The 20,415-nt window shown below is 33.5% G+C and overlaps 1 protein-coding gene across 9 annotated transcripts in view; it reads right to left on the bottom strand.

The window, feature by feature from the left end:
- Window positions 1-20,415, bottom strand: part of INPP4B (inositol polyphosphate-4-phosphatase type II B) — a 256,059-nt gene that overhangs the window by 95,932 nt on the left and 139,712 nt on the right. For 6 of the 9 annotated variants that reach the window (XM_088132816.1, XM_088132818.1, XM_088132820.1 and 3 more), the window contains 4 exons: window positions 17,017-17,164; window positions 14,473-14,603; window positions 13,388-13,492; window positions 10,757-10,865 (listed from right to left, as the gene is read on the bottom strand). In XM_088132816.1, the coding sequence (XP_087988942.1) occupies window positions 10,757-10,865; window positions 13,388-13,492; window positions 14,473-14,603; window positions 17,017-17,164 (493 nt within the window). Of the gene's footprint in view, window positions 1-10,756; window positions 10,866-13,387; window positions 13,493-14,472; window positions 14,604-15,862; window positions 15,902-17,016; window positions 17,165-20,415 lie in introns of all 9 variants that reach the window. The other 3 variants (XM_088132815.1, XM_088132817.1, XM_088132819.1) reach the window with 1 other exon arrangement.

Here is a 20,415-nt window from a genome sequence, read left to right as displayed (position 1 = left end):
TCCCATAATTTGTTTGGAGAGGAGGTCAAGTTAGTATATATGAGAGCAGCAGTTACCTCTTATTTTATCCATACAATGGGCCTGTGGGCTACATTAGAGTGAGATAGAATGAATGGCCCAAAGTCATCCATGGGGAATGTAAGCTTACCCCCAGTCTAAAACCTTCACTACTACACTAGAATAGAAAACAACTAGTGTATGGCATCAATTTTATAGCCAGTTGAGAAATGGGCAATCATTTTGTATTGGTAGACACATTCAGAGTGTTGAGAGCATATCGTGGCTGCTCTTACCATCAGATTGTTGACTATTCACAAAATGACAGCTATGATAAACTACACGCTCAATGATGAAATATGTTTGTCAGAAGACAAACTGAATACTGCCCATTAAGTCTTTAGCTGCTTCCCCAATGCTTTCTACCAATCTCAATTTAATTATTACATTTATATGGGAGGTGGACAAATTTCCAAATAAATAAGTGAGGCTCAGCCTTCTTCTATTTCTAAAGATATTGATGAGACCTATATGGAGCCTAAAACATTTTTAGAAATAAAAATGAGGATGAAACCCTGCCATTTCACTTTGCAGATGCTTTCAATTTTTAAAATTAAAATAATTTTTTTAAAGTATAAGTTTATTAAAGTAAAAAAGAACAGCAACAGAGACTGATGCAAGTTCAAAAAATAGAATTTTACAATTACAGAGATAAAATAAAAGTTTGGTTTAAAATCTACTTGGGCATTAATTAACTTTTGAGCACTTATCATGCATGAAACAGAATAAAGCAAAACATTTAGTGGTACTAAAGAAAATACTTGATTTTTGGCCTTATCAAAGGTAAAAAGTATAAGATGGAAGATCCCTGCCTGGTTGATAATTCATGTTGCATGTATCTCTTTATAAAGAGGAGAGAGGAGGAAAACATAGGTAATCACTTCTACATCTCCTCACCCACACTGGCACAACCAGTTTTCAGTGGGATTATTCACTCTGTTCACAGTATTTGTAGAAGCAGTGTATTGTACTGAGCCAAGGCACAAGATACTACAGTTAATTTTATGAAAGGGATAAGAGGCAGGGGTACAAATGTTAGAAACACCGTCATATAAATGACTGGGAGTCCCAGTCTCTGTCTTTAGAAGATTCATGTCTCAAATCCTTTGTCTAATAGTTTTTTCAGCATTATCAGAGATCAATGTAGAAATAAATGCTCAAGAAAACTGTAAGAATGGAACTTTATGATCAACGTGGTCCTCCCAGGAGATTTCAAAATATCCTTCTGCATGAGGGATGCCAAGCCTACTCCTGCAAGGATAAGTTTTAACTAGCTGTTTAAAAGATAGAACCAAGTGGTCTCTATGGCAACGAGCCCTATAATTAGACTGGACAGAAAAACTGGAGGGTGCCAAGACATATGTCTTTGGGTCAGTCTGATGCCCACTACATATCTCTGCAATACAGAACAGAAAAATATCAAATATAGAAATTTAAAGGCGACAAGATTAGTCACTCCAAAGAAAAATCTACATGAAAGTGTATAGTCAAAGAGGATAAAAAAGTTGTATTTGTCATAGGAAGATAAAAACATCATGTTTCTAGCATTAACACAGAGAAGGGGAATACTTATTAATTTTCAGTTTGAGAAATTTTATTTGCTTAAGTTTAGAATAGCTTTCTCCAAATGTAATAGACTTCCACTCCTGTCATTCGCAGATGATGAACTAGAAGGTTTTCTAAGAATTTCATTCAAAATTGTTCAAATTAAAACAAATATCTCAATATTTATCAAGTAACTTTAATGAACAAGCTACATTAGATATTAATAAAGAATCTTGATTTCATTGCATTTTAATTGATTAAATTAATATAAATGCATATTACAAATAACTCAAAATCCATTTGCCTTTTATCATGCATAAAATCCTATTCACCATTTATACATGCATAATGCATTCAGATTTAACAGAGATTCAGATCTAGCAGACTTTCTTGTTTCTATTAGTCCATTAAATCAAGAGTTTACTGTGCTGATTTACGCAGTAAAAGGAGCACTAAAAACTGACATTCACTGGACTGATTTGAATGTACTTTTCTGGCTCCCTAAACCATGGTTCAGCTATCTGGGAACATGAGCTGACCCATGCATTTCATTTTCTTCTCACTTCTTGCTTTTTCTGGTCCACTAATTCTGGCTAAATTAAACAATAATTCACTGTTAGAGAAAGAAATAGAGAATTGTGGTTTAATGTGCATTATAAATCTGATGGTTGCAGATTTAAGATAAGATAAGAAGAAGAAAGAGAATAGGTGGCTTCAATGCTCTTTCATGTGTGCTAAAATAGACTGGTTAGACAGAGACGTGTATCTTAATTGAGCTGTTTGTTAAAGAAAAGTCTGCTTTAATTTTTTTTAAAAATTCCTATTACAGTAATATATGTATAGATATCTGCAAATTAAAATTGTTTTTTAAAAATAAGCAAGTATGTTTAAATTACCTTCATTGATTAAAATCACTTTGCAAGTGATTTAAACTTTAAGTAATCTCTTAATTAATCACATTCTAGTGACTTTCTAATGACTTAGGAAGCAAATTGTAGTGCCAAGGCATAGCAGCAGCAAGACTTGAGCCCAAGTCAGTGTTTGGCTGTTCACTCTGTTCACCGTTTTTTCTGGAGGTTGAGTCATGGCAACTGGACTTTTCTTTTGGTTTGATAAGAAGTCCAGTTGCCATGACTCAACCTCCAGATAATTCCACCTGGATGACTGAGAATCTTCATCAACATATTCACAGTTTTTGTTCTTCATTTTTGTAATAAGCCTTCAGGGACAATTTTCCATTCCTTGTGGGTTTGTAATGGGGCATTTACAAACCTCATAATGACAAGCCTGCATAGTTTTGCTTCAGTGCATCTCATCTGATTAGCTTCTGAATGAGAGGGAAATGTCTTCCATGTTATTCTGAAAATGGTTTATGGATACCTGAAATACTGTATTGATTTAACATGCAAGCCTTCAGCTATTGTGCTGTTACATTATGTGGTTTTGAAAATAATGATCTAGAACAATCTTTCTTTAGTTGAAAGACAAATAATTCTTTCTATGTGAAGATGAAACATTCTGTATGGTAGCAATACAGAATAAATTAAGACCAAGTCCAAACAATGTACTCTGTGTATGAGTTTAAAGGTCTCTGCCAAGAAAACCTCATGCTATAATAAGCCAGTTGAATTCTAATATGTCACTGCATTTTTTTCCTCTAGGAATTCTATGCATCTTTTAAAAAATAACCAAAATAATCCAAAACAAAGAACATTTTCTGTATTAACTGTCTCTCTCTCTCTTTTCCCCCCAAACCAGAAATTTAGTATTATGTGAGATTAAAAATATTTTACTTAAAAATATATTAGACAGATATCTTTCAATGAATCAACTCAAATTGAGGAAAACTCTATGCTTACATTTTAGAATGGCCAGATAAGTAGGGTTTGGCATTATGAGAATAAACAGGAAAAGGTTTGAATGAAAAAGGAAATTGCTCATTTGGGACACATAAGCTCTGGAAGTAACAGACATGCACTGAGAGAGAATAGAAATTTATTAACCTCCTTGCTGCTGATTCTCCCAATAAAGTTGGCATTCCACATGGACTATCCCATGAAATCTTATCTCTATCAACTTCTAAAACAAGTTGCTTTTCATAAGGAAGTAGCCTGTCCGATGACCCATTCACAATTTATATGAAGATTGTAAAACACCGAAAAGACTAAAAACTGCAATCCTAAAAACACTCACATGGAAATAAAACCCAGTGAAATTTGAAGGCCATATTTATAAACATAATTCAACAATTTAATGAATAAGTAAACATACTTGTGTTTGTATTGTTAGGAGTGAGCTCATGCACACATCTTAATGATATTAAAAGGTACCGAAGTATATTTTGAGATAATGAGGTTTGATTGTCACAGTGCTCTTTCTGGATTACAAAGGAAGAGATTTCATGGATACAGTTGCATTATAGGGCTGATTTAACTGTTTTGTGCATTTACAATCAATGTATACTTGGAATTGCTTCTTCTCAGTGGATATATTAATGTGTGCGAGGGAGGTTATTTTAGAACTTTTTTATTATTTAAATTTTTAACACATAAAAGTGCTTTAACATAAAAGTGAAAAAAGAACAAGAAAAAATATATCATTATAACAGTGAACAGTTACAATTCTATATATGCTTATCTAATGCAAATATTATTCAAATATATATATATATATATATATATATATATATATACACACACACACATTTATTTCTTTTTTTAAAAGAAACTTTATTATTTTTAATAAAGAATTAAATACAAGGAAACAGAAAAAACAAAGAGAAAGAAAAGTTCAGGAAAAAATAAAGTTAAAAGTGCAGAAAAGAAAAAGAAGAGAGGAAAAGAATAGGTGACTTCCAACTTTCTTTGTTGCAGATACAAATATATAATACATACATCTTTTACTCTAAAAATATAACTAATACAAAATACTTCTCTAATCCTAAAATCTAATAATTATCAAAACCCCAAGTCTACATGGCATTTTACAATCCCAAGCAAAAAAAGAAAAACAAAAGCAATTTCGAAACAGAAGCAAGGCTAATCCGCCCCTTTTTAAATTTCAATACATTATGTCACCATCTTTGTCGCCATCATTAATGTCCAATCCTAAATATCTGTGTGTTTTTGTCATCTATGTGCATATAAAAATCTCACTAGTATATCATATATCATCATCCCTTCCCAAAGATAATAGAAGGCACTTTCATATCACTCATATTTCCCAACATTCCCTTATATAGTCCTAGTAACTTCCCCATTCAGTCCTAATCAACAAGAAACTCCTCTAATAACTATCAAGAGTCACAACCTATATTCATTTTTACTACTATTAAGCAACAGTAATCTTAATAACATCGTCATACAGTTCTGGTCCCAAAAAATTACCATTAATCTATCAGCCTATGTTTTAACCATAATCAAACAGATTTACTTTATACGCTTTCTGTTTACTTTTAAGAGGTTCATTCTTTAATCCTAACAGATAGTATTTCACATATTGAGACTTTATTATTTTCGCCTTGTCTTCTTCTTTCAGGAGCAACTTCAATACATTCGCTTTATCTTTTAGTAGTTTAAGACCTTCTTTTTGTAGATCCAAAATAGTGTTACCATTAGACTGATCCAAGTTCTGTTTACTTTTAGAGAGTTCAATCTTTAAACCTAGCAAACAGTTGAATCTTTATTATTTTCTCCTTGTCTTCTTCTTTCAGGAACCATTTCAATAAGTTCTCTTTGTTCCTCAGTGATTTAAAATATACTTTTTGTAAATCCAAAACAACATCATCATTAGGCTGATCCAGAATAATTGTAAGTCCAAAATAAGATTCTTTTTCTTTAAGATCCAGTAAGGTATCTCTCTCTCTCTCTTCTTCCATATCTTTATTATCCATATTATTCTCCAAAATATCCAGCTGTGTTCAACTTGCCTCACATCAGTAGCAGGCTCATTTAATTTAGCATCGGGTTTCTTGTTCAAATTATCAAATTTATCCTCCAGTGACTGAATTATTCTTTCTGCAAAGTTTTGAAACATAATCTTGAAACACTCATCCCTGCAGTTTGCTCTCTTTAGCCATGGTCAATAGCCTTCTCTAGTGTCAAAAATATAATTTACATTCTATCCAAAGTAAATAGTGAAAAGGAGAATGTCTCTTTATCTTGTTTAAAATTCCTCTCCAATCAGGGCCAATTAAGTAAGAAAACAAAGCAGAGTTCACACAGTCCCCATATCCACATTCCAATATCAAAAACCCAAACTCAGATTCAAATAATAATAATAATAACAATAACAACAACAATTCCTTTTCTCGTTTCTTAAAAATTAATAAAAAGTCCAAGCCTTTGTCTTTTTTGCTGAATATACAAAACTATTTATCCTAATAAAAAAAAGAATGTAAATCTTTCTACAAAGCACCTATAGTAGCCAAAAGGAAAAAATGCACTGTAACTAAAGAAAGCCTCTCTTTAACCCTTTAACCCTATAGAAGTAAAAACAAACAAACAAAGGTGATTTTGGAAATGAGAAGGTCAGCGCAATCCGGTTTTTTTTCCGGCTTCTTCGCAGCTTGGAACTTGCTGGTAACCCCGCTTCCCAGCTGATCACTCACCAGTCAATCCTGAAAGTCTCTGTTTCAAGGTCTTCTGGCTGTGAAAGGCTGTCCAGAGGTCGTATGGGACAATTTCTAGGATTCTCCTTAGATCTGGAGAATTCTTCAGGCTTCAGGAGCCTGCCTGAGCCTAAGAAAGTCTGAGACGATGACTCTCCACTTGAAAAGGACAGCCTAGAGTGCAGCCATTACTCACCGGAAGTCCATATATATACATACATACATACATACATACATATATGTAAAAAATAAAAAAAATAGTGATATGACTATCATTTTTTTTTTAATCCAGTGTATTTTGTATAAATGAGTCCCATATTTCATTATACTTGTTCATACAAAGTACACATCTATAGGGAATCCTACAGACTGTCTTTGACTTTAGGAAACTATCTTTGACTTTAGGAAAAACATTTTTTTAAAAAAATCAGGACACTGCTTTTTGAAGGGATTTCTTTCATCAACAAGACTGAAAGATAAGAAAGGTCATTAGGTAAATTGAGTGAAATTCTTAAGTTATATGTTATTACCAAAACTGGACTGAAAAAATGCTGTGCATTTTAATGCTCCAATTTAATAATTTTATGGATATAAAAAATGATCTATTGCAATATAATTATCATTATTTATTTTAAATCAGTAATCTGGATCTAAGCTTACATATCCTAAGAATGATCAATTATACTTTGCTGTAATTTAGAATGTATGATCAAACATGCATCAGCATTAACCTGCTGAATTGAAGCCAATTGTTGTTACTGATTTGTAAAGTATAGTAGCCACCAAACAAGAGGGCCAGATGTGCTATCACAAGCAAGGATTGTATTGATTACTATCTGTAATTATTAATAAACATCTATTAATCAGATCAAATTCTCATCAGCTTCATCAAATCTTTATTAATTAAGTATTCTTCTGGGTTTCATTTTAAAAAGAATAATGTGTATTTTGCTAGACCAAGAAAATAACTCCTGTATGGATAATCACAACTACAATGAATATAGCAAATACTGATGCATTTGAATCCTATTTACTTTATGCAGTAGGCAATGAAATCATCTTAGATAAATTCTCAGTTAAGTTCAACCTGTCCTTTATTATTGTTTTTCCTTACCTATTCCTATTATTTTTGCTCTTTTCTAACTGATGTGCTTTGAAATTTGAATTTTTCTATTCACTGAAAAATGAAAATGTGGTGCATGGAAATCCAGGATGGTTCATGCAGAGCTGAGGAAACACCCTCCTTGACACTCAAATCACTGTAGTCAAAACAACTATGAACAACTCTGGAAAAAATGGATTGTCTGGAATCTTTTCAGCCACGGGACAAAAACAGTCATTCTCACTGATGACCTATGTGGAGTCTTAGATGGGGGGAGCATAGACTTACTAGTCCTGCTAGAACTTTTGGAGACCTTCAATACTATTGAGCCTAGTAGCCTTCTAGACACCAAAGAAGGTTGGGAATTGGTGGCACTGTTCTTTGGTGGTTTGGTTCTTTCCTAAATGAGTGGTCCTAATCATTATGCTTGGGGGAGAAGAAGTTGAGCCCTCAGGCACTCCACTTAAGAAATAGATTTCCCCCCCATATCACTCAACATCTACATGAAGCTACTAGGGGAGGTCATCTGATGGTTTGTGGTTCAGTTATGCATCTCTGCACTTGACTGTATGAGAGATACAGTGAAAGTCTTGTCTCAGTGCCTGGAGGTTGTGAGGATATGGATGGGAAAAAAACAGAAAGATGAAGTGGCTGATTCTGCAACAATATCAATTATAGCTTTGAACTCCCCCAGAAGGAGCTGCTGCGTAATCTGGCAATAATCCTGGACTATCAGCTTCTGCTGGAAGAAGAGGTGGAAGCTGTGGCCAGGAAGTCATCTGCCCAGCTTCAGCTGGTGAGCCAGGTGTGGTCATTCCTGCAGTAGAAGTTGCTGGGTACAGTCACCCATGCCCTTGTCACCTTTTTGGTAACCTAATGTAATGCAGTCTACATTGGTCTGAATGTTTTCCATCTGAGTGGAATGAGGCCGTAGTTATCCCTCTCTATAAGAATACAGAAAATGGACTTAACCCTAACAACTATAAACCAATTAGCTTGATTAATACAATAATCAAACAATATGTAAAGTATCTTTATTTAAAACTGTTGGATTGGGTCCAAGGTGAAAATATTCTTGTTGAGGAACAGGTGGGATTTAGAGGGGACTGTTCAACCTTAGGCCACTATCTGGGCTTGCACCATTCAGCTGAAAAATATACAGTACTTCACTGCCCAAAGGCACCTTTTTTGCACCTTTGTGGATTTCAAATAAGTTTTGATCTGATTCCAAGAGAGATGCTATGGCAAAAACTTCAGGAATCCTCAATGGTTAAAAGACAGCTCCTTCTTATCCAGACTTTTTATTCTAACATCTCATTGAGAGTCAGATTTTCCCTTGGAGAAACCTTTCTGGAGCAGTTTCCACAAGGGTGTATTCTAGCTCCCTTTTTAATTTGTATATCAATTCAATAATTCAGGCTCTCTCATCTTCTAATCATCACTCTCCAATGTTAGCAGATCGTGCAATTCCAGCCTTTCTATATGGAGATGATGTAGTAATTTTGTCTGTCTCCCAGGTGGGAATGAGAAGGGCACTAAGGTCATTGGCTTCCTTTTGTCTAAAAGAACAACCTGTAGTAAACTATCAAAAAGCTAAAGTGCTAGTGTTAGCATGACACAACAGTAGGTTACATAAATGGCAAATTAATGGGACCCCAATAGAGCAAGTACCTACTTATAAATATCTTGGGGTGCAGTTCCAGGCTACCTACTTTTGGAGCGCACATTTCTCTTATCGAGCAAATGTGGCCCAACATAGCTCTATAGCTGTCTTAAGATTCTTCTATTCTAAGGGGGCACATTTTATTCCTGCAGCTTACAAGGTTTTTCTTGCTAAGGTCATCTCTCTGCTTCTTTACAGTGTTCCAATTTGCATTTTTACAAAGTTTAATGTCCTGGAAGCTGTCCAGTCCAAATTTATAAGAGCAATACTTGCAGTTCCAAGATGCATCAAGAATGCTATTTTAAGGTTAGAGACAAGTTTGGTTTCTGTGAGTGCCACAGCCTGGTTATATCTCCTTAATTTTTGGTTGAAATTTCCATCTGGAGATGGCTCTGTGGAATCCCTAAGCCATATGCTCCTTTGTTGCTCTCTCTATAGGGAATCAAGGAAGATATATATTTATTCCATTTTAAAGTACTACCCTGGTAGAGAGCACAATATCTATCTGTCATGGCTTCTATCTGACCAGGACCCTGATATATCTTCCCAAGTTGCCCAATTTTGTGCTATCATTTGTTGTAGCCATCCTACGGCTGAAGTTTAGCACAAATTTTGGTGATTGCCACTGCTATTTGTACTACAGTTACTATAATAATGTATTTTATGTAATTTTATTGCATTTTAAAAAGTTTTACAATAATTACAATTCTATGTATTTTTTTTGTTGTGCTTTCTGGTCCAAAAGCTATAATAAAGGTTTGACTTGATTTGACTGTGTAGCAAGCTTTTAAAAATATGACTTTTTCAACATTTATTTAAGGAATGTGGTGAGATTGAACGAACATAGGAATTTTTTTGTTTGTTTGATGACATATGACACCCTGGTTTTATCACTACAGTATTATTATTATTATTATTATTATTATTATTATTATTTGTATTTATCATTTTGCTATAGTTAATTATTGCTTTCTTGTATATGTGTGAATGTCACTCATAAGATGCTTACAGTCAGGCAACTGTAGCATTTGAAATAAATATTCATTTTCAATATAACAAAACTAATATAGATGAACAGATGGGGTTTTGTTTGGATCATATTTTTAAGTAAATTACTTTCTGAGGCCAATATATGATTCAAAATGCAGCTAATCTTCATGTAGCTTTCTAAATTTTGTAATATGGCATTTGATTCTAAAACTTCATATCCAAAATTATACATAATGGGGAAAATACATAAAAAATTATCTTGTTCAGAAATATGAATATTTGTTGTTTACAAAAATGCATACAATTAATCTATATACTATATGTGTTTTAACTTTGCATGCTGATGGATTTATGATTGAAAACAACTGAACAATGTACACTGATTCACCCCCCCAAATTAATTTCTTCTTTTTGTAAGTACATATGTTGTGATTTGCAATTACATTCTTAAAGTAACCTTTATACATTTATTGTTTTTAGTTTTTCAGCTCTTTTTCTATAAAATTAAAATAATTGAGATTACTTTTTATAATGAGATACATACTTGTTTAATTTTCTAAATAAATAAATATTAATAATGTGTTACCATATACTCACTTGGGAAAAGCAACAGAAACATAAAATTAATCATGCTGATAATCCTTATCTTCATAATCTAACTAAGAACAAGAATTGCTAGAAATGTTTAGATTCAATGCAAAATTAGTTAACCAGGACTATATCTAAAATGCAATGATCATAACACTATAAAAAGTTTAATTTCACAATGAATTAATGGCAGTGTACTTACTTTCGTCTTTCCGCTTCAAATTTATTCAATAATTTCTGAAGACCACCATTTTTAAACCCCTGAAAATGTGCTGCAGGAGCGCCTACAGTGATGACATCATAAAGAACATCTGCAACAGAAAGATTACATACTAAATTGTACATATAAGGATGCACTATATTCTCTTACAGGGATAATAAGTAGTAAGTAAACATACGTCATTTTAGAACATGCTAGAAATTAAAAGTAAGTCTTAAACCTATGGTTCCTAATGTATTCCTGGATATGTGCCCTAAATAACATAAATACTCTCCTCAAATGAATTTCACCAACCATTAATTCCTATTCACCTGAAAATGACCAGGTTCACCACTCCACGGTTCTTCATTTTGGGAGCAGCTATCAAGCTATCACTTCTGAAAGCCTATTTTATTGTCTCATCTACTATAGCTCAATGGCTTCTTTTAGCCAGAATAAGTCAAAGAAAAAAACCACCAGTTGTTAAGCTAAGCCACGAGCTCATTATACTATATTGTCCAAACCGATCTAGAAGATTGATGACATATTCCTGCGAGTGGGAAGAAACACACAGTCAATCATACTTCCTTTATGTTATTCTGATCATGCTTTGTTGGTAAGAAAATGTTTAGCAACTGATATGATACCATTATTGGATAAGCCTCTTACCAGTTTTAGAAATTCTATGAGGGAAAAAAAAATACTTCCAAATGATACTACATTGATGACAACAGAAAATACAACTTTTTCAAACAGAGTTATTGGGTCCTTTCATTTTAGTGCCTTTTTATTTAGGTTTCTATATTACATTATTATTCCTAATGGTTTTGGGATTTGTTTTGCTTTTTTGCTCAATCTTTGTTTTGCATATAAAATTACAAAACAAAGATTGTATTAATATTGCATTAATATTCATGCAGTTGATTTAATAGACTTCAGTTTAGTGAATTTTGGAGGCAGTGAACAAAAACTATTCATAATTCTGTGTGTGTGTTAACATCATTTTACGCATGCATAAATTCCCACTTGCCATTTAATAGATATTTGGGTGCAGTGGACATCCCTTCCTCCCAGTAGTCCTTTAAATCAAGGACTTATTACAAGAATTGTAGTTATTAGATTCTACAAAAATACTTCAAGTAAATAAATAAATAAATAAAATACAAATACAAATGGAAATAATGAAATGCTTCAAGGTTATAAAAAGATAACAGTACACCTTTGATAGGATATAATTATTTATATCACTGGAACGTAGAATTATATATTACAGGAACCATAGTTTGAACATTTCTGTAGTAACTTTAAGACACAAGAAAGGTAGCAGTTATATCACACCCAGGTATTGTGCCTCTAATAGGAAACATGTCTATTTATACTTCAGACTCTCCAGTCTAATTCTTTGTAAGAAAATTTCCAGTAAAGTAAACAGTGGAACAAAAAAATACATCTATATACAACTCAGTGAATTGTGTATAACTGCAGCCTCCTCAAGTATGACATGCAAGCTGCATTACATCATAAGATGTTCATTACAGTCAATTAGATCAGCACTGAAAACTCAAGGATAAGACATAAAGCAAATAAAATGAAGATTTCACAATGCATGTTTGGTACACAAACATCTTGACATCCTAGCAAGATTCTACTACAACTGACTTGTCTCAATGTCCACTAAACAAATTAATTTTAATCACCTTCTGTTCAGTAGTACAGACAATGGCACGAATCTTGGACACTTGATTAAAAATGGCTAGAGGTGGCCAGTGTAAAGCATCTGCTATTGCCCCATATATAATTATATTTGGGTACTGAATTTATAGTCTTTGGATGTCTGATGGGTCTTTTAACATTGTCAAAGCCCAGAGGCATTAGGAATTTGTGGGAGAATCCATTAACCTGCAGCTTTTTTACCAGATAAATAACTCATATTGATAATTTATTTACAGTAATTTACTTCAGCTTTTTTTCCCCTTACCTTTTATTCTTCCTTATATGAGTTTGTAGTTTACTTTTGGTTTTTGGCCATAAATAAAGATAACACAATATTAAGATCCCTTTCCACTGTTTGTTTTTGTTATTTAATTTATTAAATGTACATGCTAATAAATCATTCCAACTCTTGATGGCTTACAACAAAATAAAATACAATAAAAACATCTACTGTAAGAAAAGCAACACACAAATATAATAAAACCTCCATGAGGTAGATATTATAAATCCTCTAGTTGGATTTATAATTACTCTCCAAAATTAAAAATACTAATTTCAACCAAACTTTTAAGTTCAACAAACTTAAAAATATATATCCAAATCAGGCTTCAGCTGAAACTAATTCCACCACTAAATCAAGGGTATACTTGGCATCCATCTGGGAAAAGCATAAAGATACATCAATATAAACAAAATATGAAAGATGCAAGTATCTTCTAGGACAATTGTGAGAAAAAGACAGATTTAATAGTCATTTGTTTTTCAACAAGGAACACAAATTTAAATACAGCTCTGTGCATTTCAATAGCAGAAACACCCAAATCTAAAAGTGCAGCTAACAGAGAAGAAAGGAGAAGATATTTCATGATTGGACTTAAATAAAATTACCGGGCAGTGAACTGTGTACTTCATATAGCCTACCTTTTAAACAAGGGCTGTGCACATGCATTCTCTGCAGATGTAGATTTATTGGAACAAATTCTAGTGTTTTCTCTCCTTTACTGCAACTTGATTTGAAAGAAGAGCCTGAAAAAAATTATATAGTATAATGTATAAAATAATATATAACTGAGGATACAGATCTTTTGTCTTTCCTAAAATCCAAGATGATACTTCTGTGTCAGTAATACTTTAAACTATTGAGTGTCAAGAAACTTTGTGCTGCAGCTTCAGATGGCACCCATGCAATCCCAGGAAAAGTTGCAGCTGCTTTAAAGAATTGCTAACAAGTCTGAGAGCCCCATGCTCTACATCACATTTTTCTCTCTGAATCTGAATATTGCTCTATTTTCAATTTGTAAGAATTCACATGATAGGAGTCCTATTTTATTGTCCAAAGCTACAGTATCTACAGAGATATGATTGTAAGGGAGAAATTACAGAAATATGAGTGCAATTTCTTAGTATCACTAAATTCAAGACTATCTGCATTGTTGTAACCAAAGGATTGTCTTCTTGTAATTGGCATACCAATAAAACACAGAGGACTAACGCCCACTTTAGTTAATATCAATGAATCAAATATTTATTATGACCACAGACCAGCATATTTAATTAATATATGGATTTGTTGACAACAGTGATGCATTTATTATATATATTTACTAAAAATAAAGAACCTTGTGGTATCTTAAAGACTATTTTAAGTATTATCTGATGTACACTCTCATTTATGGGTGGAGGTGTCTGTAAATGGTAAGGTAAGAAGTAAATAAAATGATGGAACAATAATTTTTATAGCAAAAAATGAACACATATTCTCACCTAGAAATGGATGCATCTAAACAACCACTGCAGCAGCCATATAAGAAAACCTGTAGCATTCGATACTGTAATTATTTTTTTCATAACTTTAAGAGAAAAGGAGAGGGTCATATGTGCTCATGGTTTGTGCTTGATCTCTCTAGGAAAGTGTGATAGTCAGTAACAAATAAGTTGTATGAAACATAGTTCTGTAAAATAAAAACCCACAAAATCATAACTTTAATTTTTAAGCATTTTCTGACCTGTATATTTTCCAAGTTCTGCAAGCATATTTTGGTACAGGGTCAACATTTGATCACAGTGTGCAATAACATTTTTACGCATATTGTCCCAATGTGGAGCGAGTTCCCCAAGTTCTTTAAGGTCCTGATTCCTATAGCAAAATAATCATAATCATAATAATCTTTTTTATCAATCCAATGCTACAAAGATGTTAGTACAAATGAAGTGGTTAACAGTTATAGTTCAACAGCTAGTTTTACCATTCTTATTTATATATAACATTATCCTGGGCCTAATCATTAAAGCACTTTTTTGCATAGAAATAGATCCAGTTTTAATTGAAGGTGTCCTTCAATAGGGTAAGGAGAGCCTGGAGGAAATGCTAGAATCCATGCTGCTGCAGAACAGTCTTCCTTAAACTGGCATGTGTCTTGGAACTATTAGAATTCAGTTGTGTTGAATAAGAATTCTGAGAATGATAATCCCCAAATATCTACATTCTAGAAGGCTGATAGACTGACTTAGACACACAAAAGTTACTCTGTTATTTCTATGTTTTACAGTGGAAAAAAATGGAAGTAAGTCTTGAATCAGTATCTTCAAGACCCATGTCCTATCTCCTTCCATTTATATTACTGTTTGATGAGGTGTTATCTTTTGAATCTACACCTTATCAATGTTTATAAATTATACTAATGTCCTCCAGCTTTCATGTGAAAATAAGATGGTTTCTATCCACATCTAATTGTTTAATACTGAAAAATATGCTATGGAATCTAGGAACAACAGAACTACCAACATCACTTAAAAAAAACCCCAAAACTCTATTTAACAAATAATGAATTCCCAGATTAAAACAGTTTGACTTGGATGATGAGAATGGCATATTCAAATTTTCAATTTAAAAAAAAAATTAACAAACCACTTTAAGTAAATCTTACTTTCACTTTAAATATATAATACCAGGATATATCTGTCTGGGTTAATCATCTTGGCAAATGTACCTGCTGAGTGAAAATGTCAGGCTAATAAAAAACAGTCACTTCATGGAGTTACAAAAGGAAATCCTTTAGCAAATTGCCAGCTTCCTATTAACTCTGGAGACTGACATAATTGAAACATTCATATCAGTATTAAATGAAAACACATGGCAAACTTTTACTGTTACAACTACAACAGCTTGGTTGCATTACAGAATACAGAAAACTCCAGAGGTTCCTGTTGTGCTGGGTGAAATTTGGTTTTTACATCTGTTGATTCAGGCTAAATTCCTGAAGCTACATACTTCTCTGAGTTTCTTCTTGATTGTTAGATATTAGGGTTGGTGAAAGCTTGCTGAAGAAGACAATATAAGTGGCTATTGCTAATTCTAGTAAATGTTTGAGATTGTTAGTAATTTCAAATACTTACCAAATAAACACAGAAAAACATACCACTTCAAGGTCGTAGCTGAAAAAAATAACCTTACTTAGCCCTCTCATTCTAGGTTATTATAGACTTAATTGTTTAAGCAATGTGTTCATGTAGGACAGGAAATCAACTTCACATAAAAATGATGATTCATGTGCTGATATTATGATGCAAATTCCTCCTTTATGTAGCCGTGTCCCAATGGCTGTTGCAAGTTATGGTATTTGCATATGACATCATGGTTCACTTTTTGTCATTTGCTCCATCTTTTCCTACCTGCTGGCACCTATAATTTATTAGTTTGAAGTAGAGATGTATTATCTAAATCTAGTTCAAATTGGATTTCACATGAAGATGCAGGCAGTTTTATTGCTTCAATAGAGGATATGTACCAGAAAGGAAAAAAGTATGATACTATCAACTGTGCTATCAACTTTTAGACTGCCTGCATCTACTAGGGGGATACTGTCTCATAGAAGGATACTAAAGTTCTTTCTCTATGAAGTTAAAAATTGTACAATGGTTTTTTGTTGATTTGTAATATCAGTATAATAAAGAGCTAAGTTAAGAAAAAGAAACACATTAAAATGTAAACTTCCTTCTAATGGCTTAATACATTTTCTTCTTTGTATGAATAAACCTACAACAAGATTAATGGTCTGATTATTATCAGAAAATCCTACTCAGAAGCTTAACTCATAACATACAAAATATGAACATATGAAAGCTGGCTGGCTAGAATAATGTAATTAAACTGCTTGAAAACTTCTATTATGTTCCTCTGCTCAACACTAATTCAGAAAAGTACTTCGAGTATTTGGCAGTATAACAGTTTCAGATTCTGGACTGGCCACACCCAATCCAGGCAGGCCACTGGACTCTCCAGGGCAGGAAAAGCTACAAAAGATTTTCTGCGTAAGCTGCAACTTGCTTCAGCTGTAATGCCTGTGTTGGTCCCTTAGCAATAGTTTGATTCTTTTACATTATTTCCAGTTTACCTCCATAGGAGCTGAGTGGACTGGAATTCTAAATTTCTATAAGTGAGTTCAAGCATTTTAGTTGATTACTATAATCAATATTTTAGTCAATTACCACCAGCAATTTTCTAAAAACCATTCTAACAGCACATTTTTTAACATTTTCGTTTCACCTACCTTCTCAGATCCTCCTTTATGTGTAGGCTGATGAGTTCCTTGGGAACATGAAAAGAAAGATTGCTCTCAAACATCTGTTCTCGTATACACATCCACTTGTTGTCAGAAGTGGGGAATCTATATAATTTACAGATTGGGTTTTTTAACACTGTAAAAGAGAAAACATTATGGAATTGCTTAACTACAGCTGTAACCTTTTCCAAAGATTATTACAGTGGATATATTACCCAGGTAAGTGAAAGTTGTACTTTGGAGAAGCAGGATAGGAAACATATTAACACTTTTGAATTCTGGTGTTGGAGAAGATTTCTGAGGGCAGCATAGACAGCCAAGAAAAGAAACAAAGTGATCATCAAACAAATCAACCCAGAGTTCTCACTGAAGACATAAATGAGCAGGCTCAAATATTAGGATGGTGTGCTGGGTGTGGGTGAGTGGGTGGAAGAGGGTTCCACTAATAATTCTCTCAATTTTCTTGTTAGTATCTGGAATAGGGAGCTTGCCAGGGTGGTTGACACAATTGTTCCTAACTACTTTTCCAATCTGCTTCAGAAATTATCCTGTGGCACATAGAAGAACTGTGGGAATTGAAGCGCAAGATAGATGAGTAGAGTGTGGGTGGAGAAAGACTTCACTTTAATCTGACATGGCACAACATAATCCCCCATGGAAGGTCTACGTAATGACAATGTGCAGGAAAGAAGCAGTTTTTTTCCTGCACATATTTGTATCACAATGTCATGGGCTGCTGAGTTGTTTCAGACTGTAAGAGGGCTGACTTGAACCACACCTCCTCCTTGTAGAGTTCTGATACTGAACTTTATGGGGTTCACTACAATACTTTCAGTGATTTTTAAGAGAGAAACAGTCTCATATTCAGGTTAGTCTGGATGCCATCTTTGATATAGGGTGAGCTATAGAGATGTATAGTTATTCCTCTTCTACAGATAGATTGGATCAATTTCAATTTTTGATACCGGAGGATCTGGACAGCCTGTTGAAGTGGTACATTACCCACTTGTTCTCTGGATCCTTACCAACTTGGCTTGCCACTTTTAGCTGAAAATTTATTAGATTTAATTAACATTATAAATAGAATAATAGAATCACAGGTTGGAAGGGATCTTCTAGTCTAACCCCCTGCCCAGTGCAGAAATCCTCATACCATTCTGGATAAATGGCTGTCTAGTCTTTTCTTGAAAACCTCCAGTGACAGAGCACCCATGGCTTCAGGAGGCAGACTGTTCTATTGCTTAATAACTCTCACAGTCAGGAAATTCCTCCTCTGCTGAAGTTTGGATCTCTCACTGTAAAGCTTCTACCCACTGGTTTTTGTCTTAGAAAAGTGGGCTATCGGGTTGAAATTATCTTAGTAAGCTTAATGAATGACCTTTGTTTGGAGATCAGCAGAGAGAATGTACTCTGATTATCCTCTCTGACTTCTCAGTAGCTTTCAATCAATCATGTTATCCTCCTGAATTGTCTGAGAATTGGAAATTGAAGACAAAGGTATGGTGTGGTTCCGTTCCTATCTCTCAGGTAGATTACTGAACTAAGTGGTATTTCCTATTAATTTTTTCCTAAAATGATAGAAATTTAATCTAATCTAATTCTTTATACAATGTACACATTTTCAAAATCTGGAAAAAAAAAATCAATTGTTTAAATTATTTTAAAGCTGCTTTGGACTTTTTTAAAAAACTGAACTAAGTTCTAGGGGCCACTCAGTAACTCTTTCTTTAGCTTTACTTTTTAAAAGAGTTACATATATGGATTCAATGATATATATTATTACCAATTATTGAAAGATTTCATTTTATACTTCTAATATCTGCTCATATATCCATGAAGAATATGCAAAAAAAGCTTATAGTGATTTGTATAAACTAGCCTTTCCCAATCAGTGCCTTCAGATGTGTTCAACTTTGTTATTATGCTGTCTGGGGGATTATGGAAGATAAAATCTAAAATTAAATATTAAGTTACATTATACTTCAGAGGAAACCTCTGAACAAAGATAATTAAAATTTCCTCTGCATTAGTGGTTTTAATAACATATCTCATAAAGAGAACTTGCTAGTAAAGAGCAGAAAAGAAACTTAATTTTTGGAAAGTCAAAATATTAAAAGAAGTCCCTTATTTTCTTTACAGGGTCATTATCCTTTCTGGAATCTTCTCTATTTGAATTTGATTTTAAAAAAAAAATAGAATACATGTAGGGTAACTGTCAGCCCTTTGAGATAGGCTAGATTAGGAAAGAGATTCCACTCCTACTACTAGAACTTATTGTTGTAGGGTATAATAACAGAATTACTGCAAGTATCAGGTACCACACAGTATACAGTATAAAACCAAGACATACATTACTCTCTCCCCTTGTTATAGCAAGGAGAATTAAGGTGGGACAATCTTGAGTTTCTTTCTCACTCATTCCTCCCTTCCAAAGCTAAGCTGGTGTTTATGTATTGACTGCTGATGCCTTCTTCAAGGCCATTTCTGTACTCTTACACATATATTATTTTAATGTCAACATTTGAAATTGATACATGATTAACAATAAAACCCCAAAGCTTTAAAATAAGAATTGAAATACAACAATCACTTATAAGATTAACAATTCATAACCACTCAGATTCACTGAAAGTTGGGCAAAATACAAGTTTAATACATTATTATTATTTCTCATTCTTGTTCTCCAACAAAGGCTTCATAATTCATGAAGGATTTGGGCTTCATATACTAAGAAGAAACTCAAGAATAAAGCCAATGGCCTTCCAGCCTGAGAGATTTTATAATCCACAAGGGAATGTTTCCAACTTCCTCATTATATATCCAGAATGGCAAAGAATACAATGAACAGTTCAAGATACAGAGGTTAAATAGGTGTGTGTATGTTTGTGTGTGTGTATGTTCCATAATTCTCTTGCATGTCTGCTAATAACTATATAAAGGAATACATACTATAGGGGGAAAAAAACCAATAGGAAATCACATTCATCACGTTATTGTGATAAAATGTATTGCCCAAGTGAGCTAGGCTATCTTGCTGGAAAAAATCTTAATGAAGACTGCAGTAATGGGCTGGGTGAGGGCCAATAAACTGACTCACAATCCAAAGAAGATAAAGATACTTTAGGGGAAAAGTTCAACTGTCCAAGGGAATAGTGTTGGAAAGACAGAGCTTTGCTCTCTGCAATGCAACAAACTTATACCTTGAAATTCTCAGTGATTTACCTTTGCTGCTGGAAAATTTTTCTTTGACACAGAAAGCTTTACTGGTTTAAATTGGAACTCCAGTTCCACACTGCCTATACTCTGACAGTTTGGTCTGTACAACCATCATCATGTACATTCCAGGTTTCACTAATATGCTTTAACTAAAATTTCTGGCCTTGACTA

This window comes from Python bivittatus, unplaced genomic scaffold (assembly GCF_059951505.1).
Source record: "Python bivittatus isolate LINGU-HERP-01145 unplaced genomic scaffold, Pbiv_v1 ctg000070_np1212, whole genome shotgun sequence".
Taxonomy (NCBI): domain Eukaryota; kingdom Metazoa; phylum Chordata; class Lepidosauria; order Squamata; family Pythonidae; genus Python; species Python bivittatus.
This window is presented reverse-complemented; position numbering and strand designations above follow the sequence as displayed.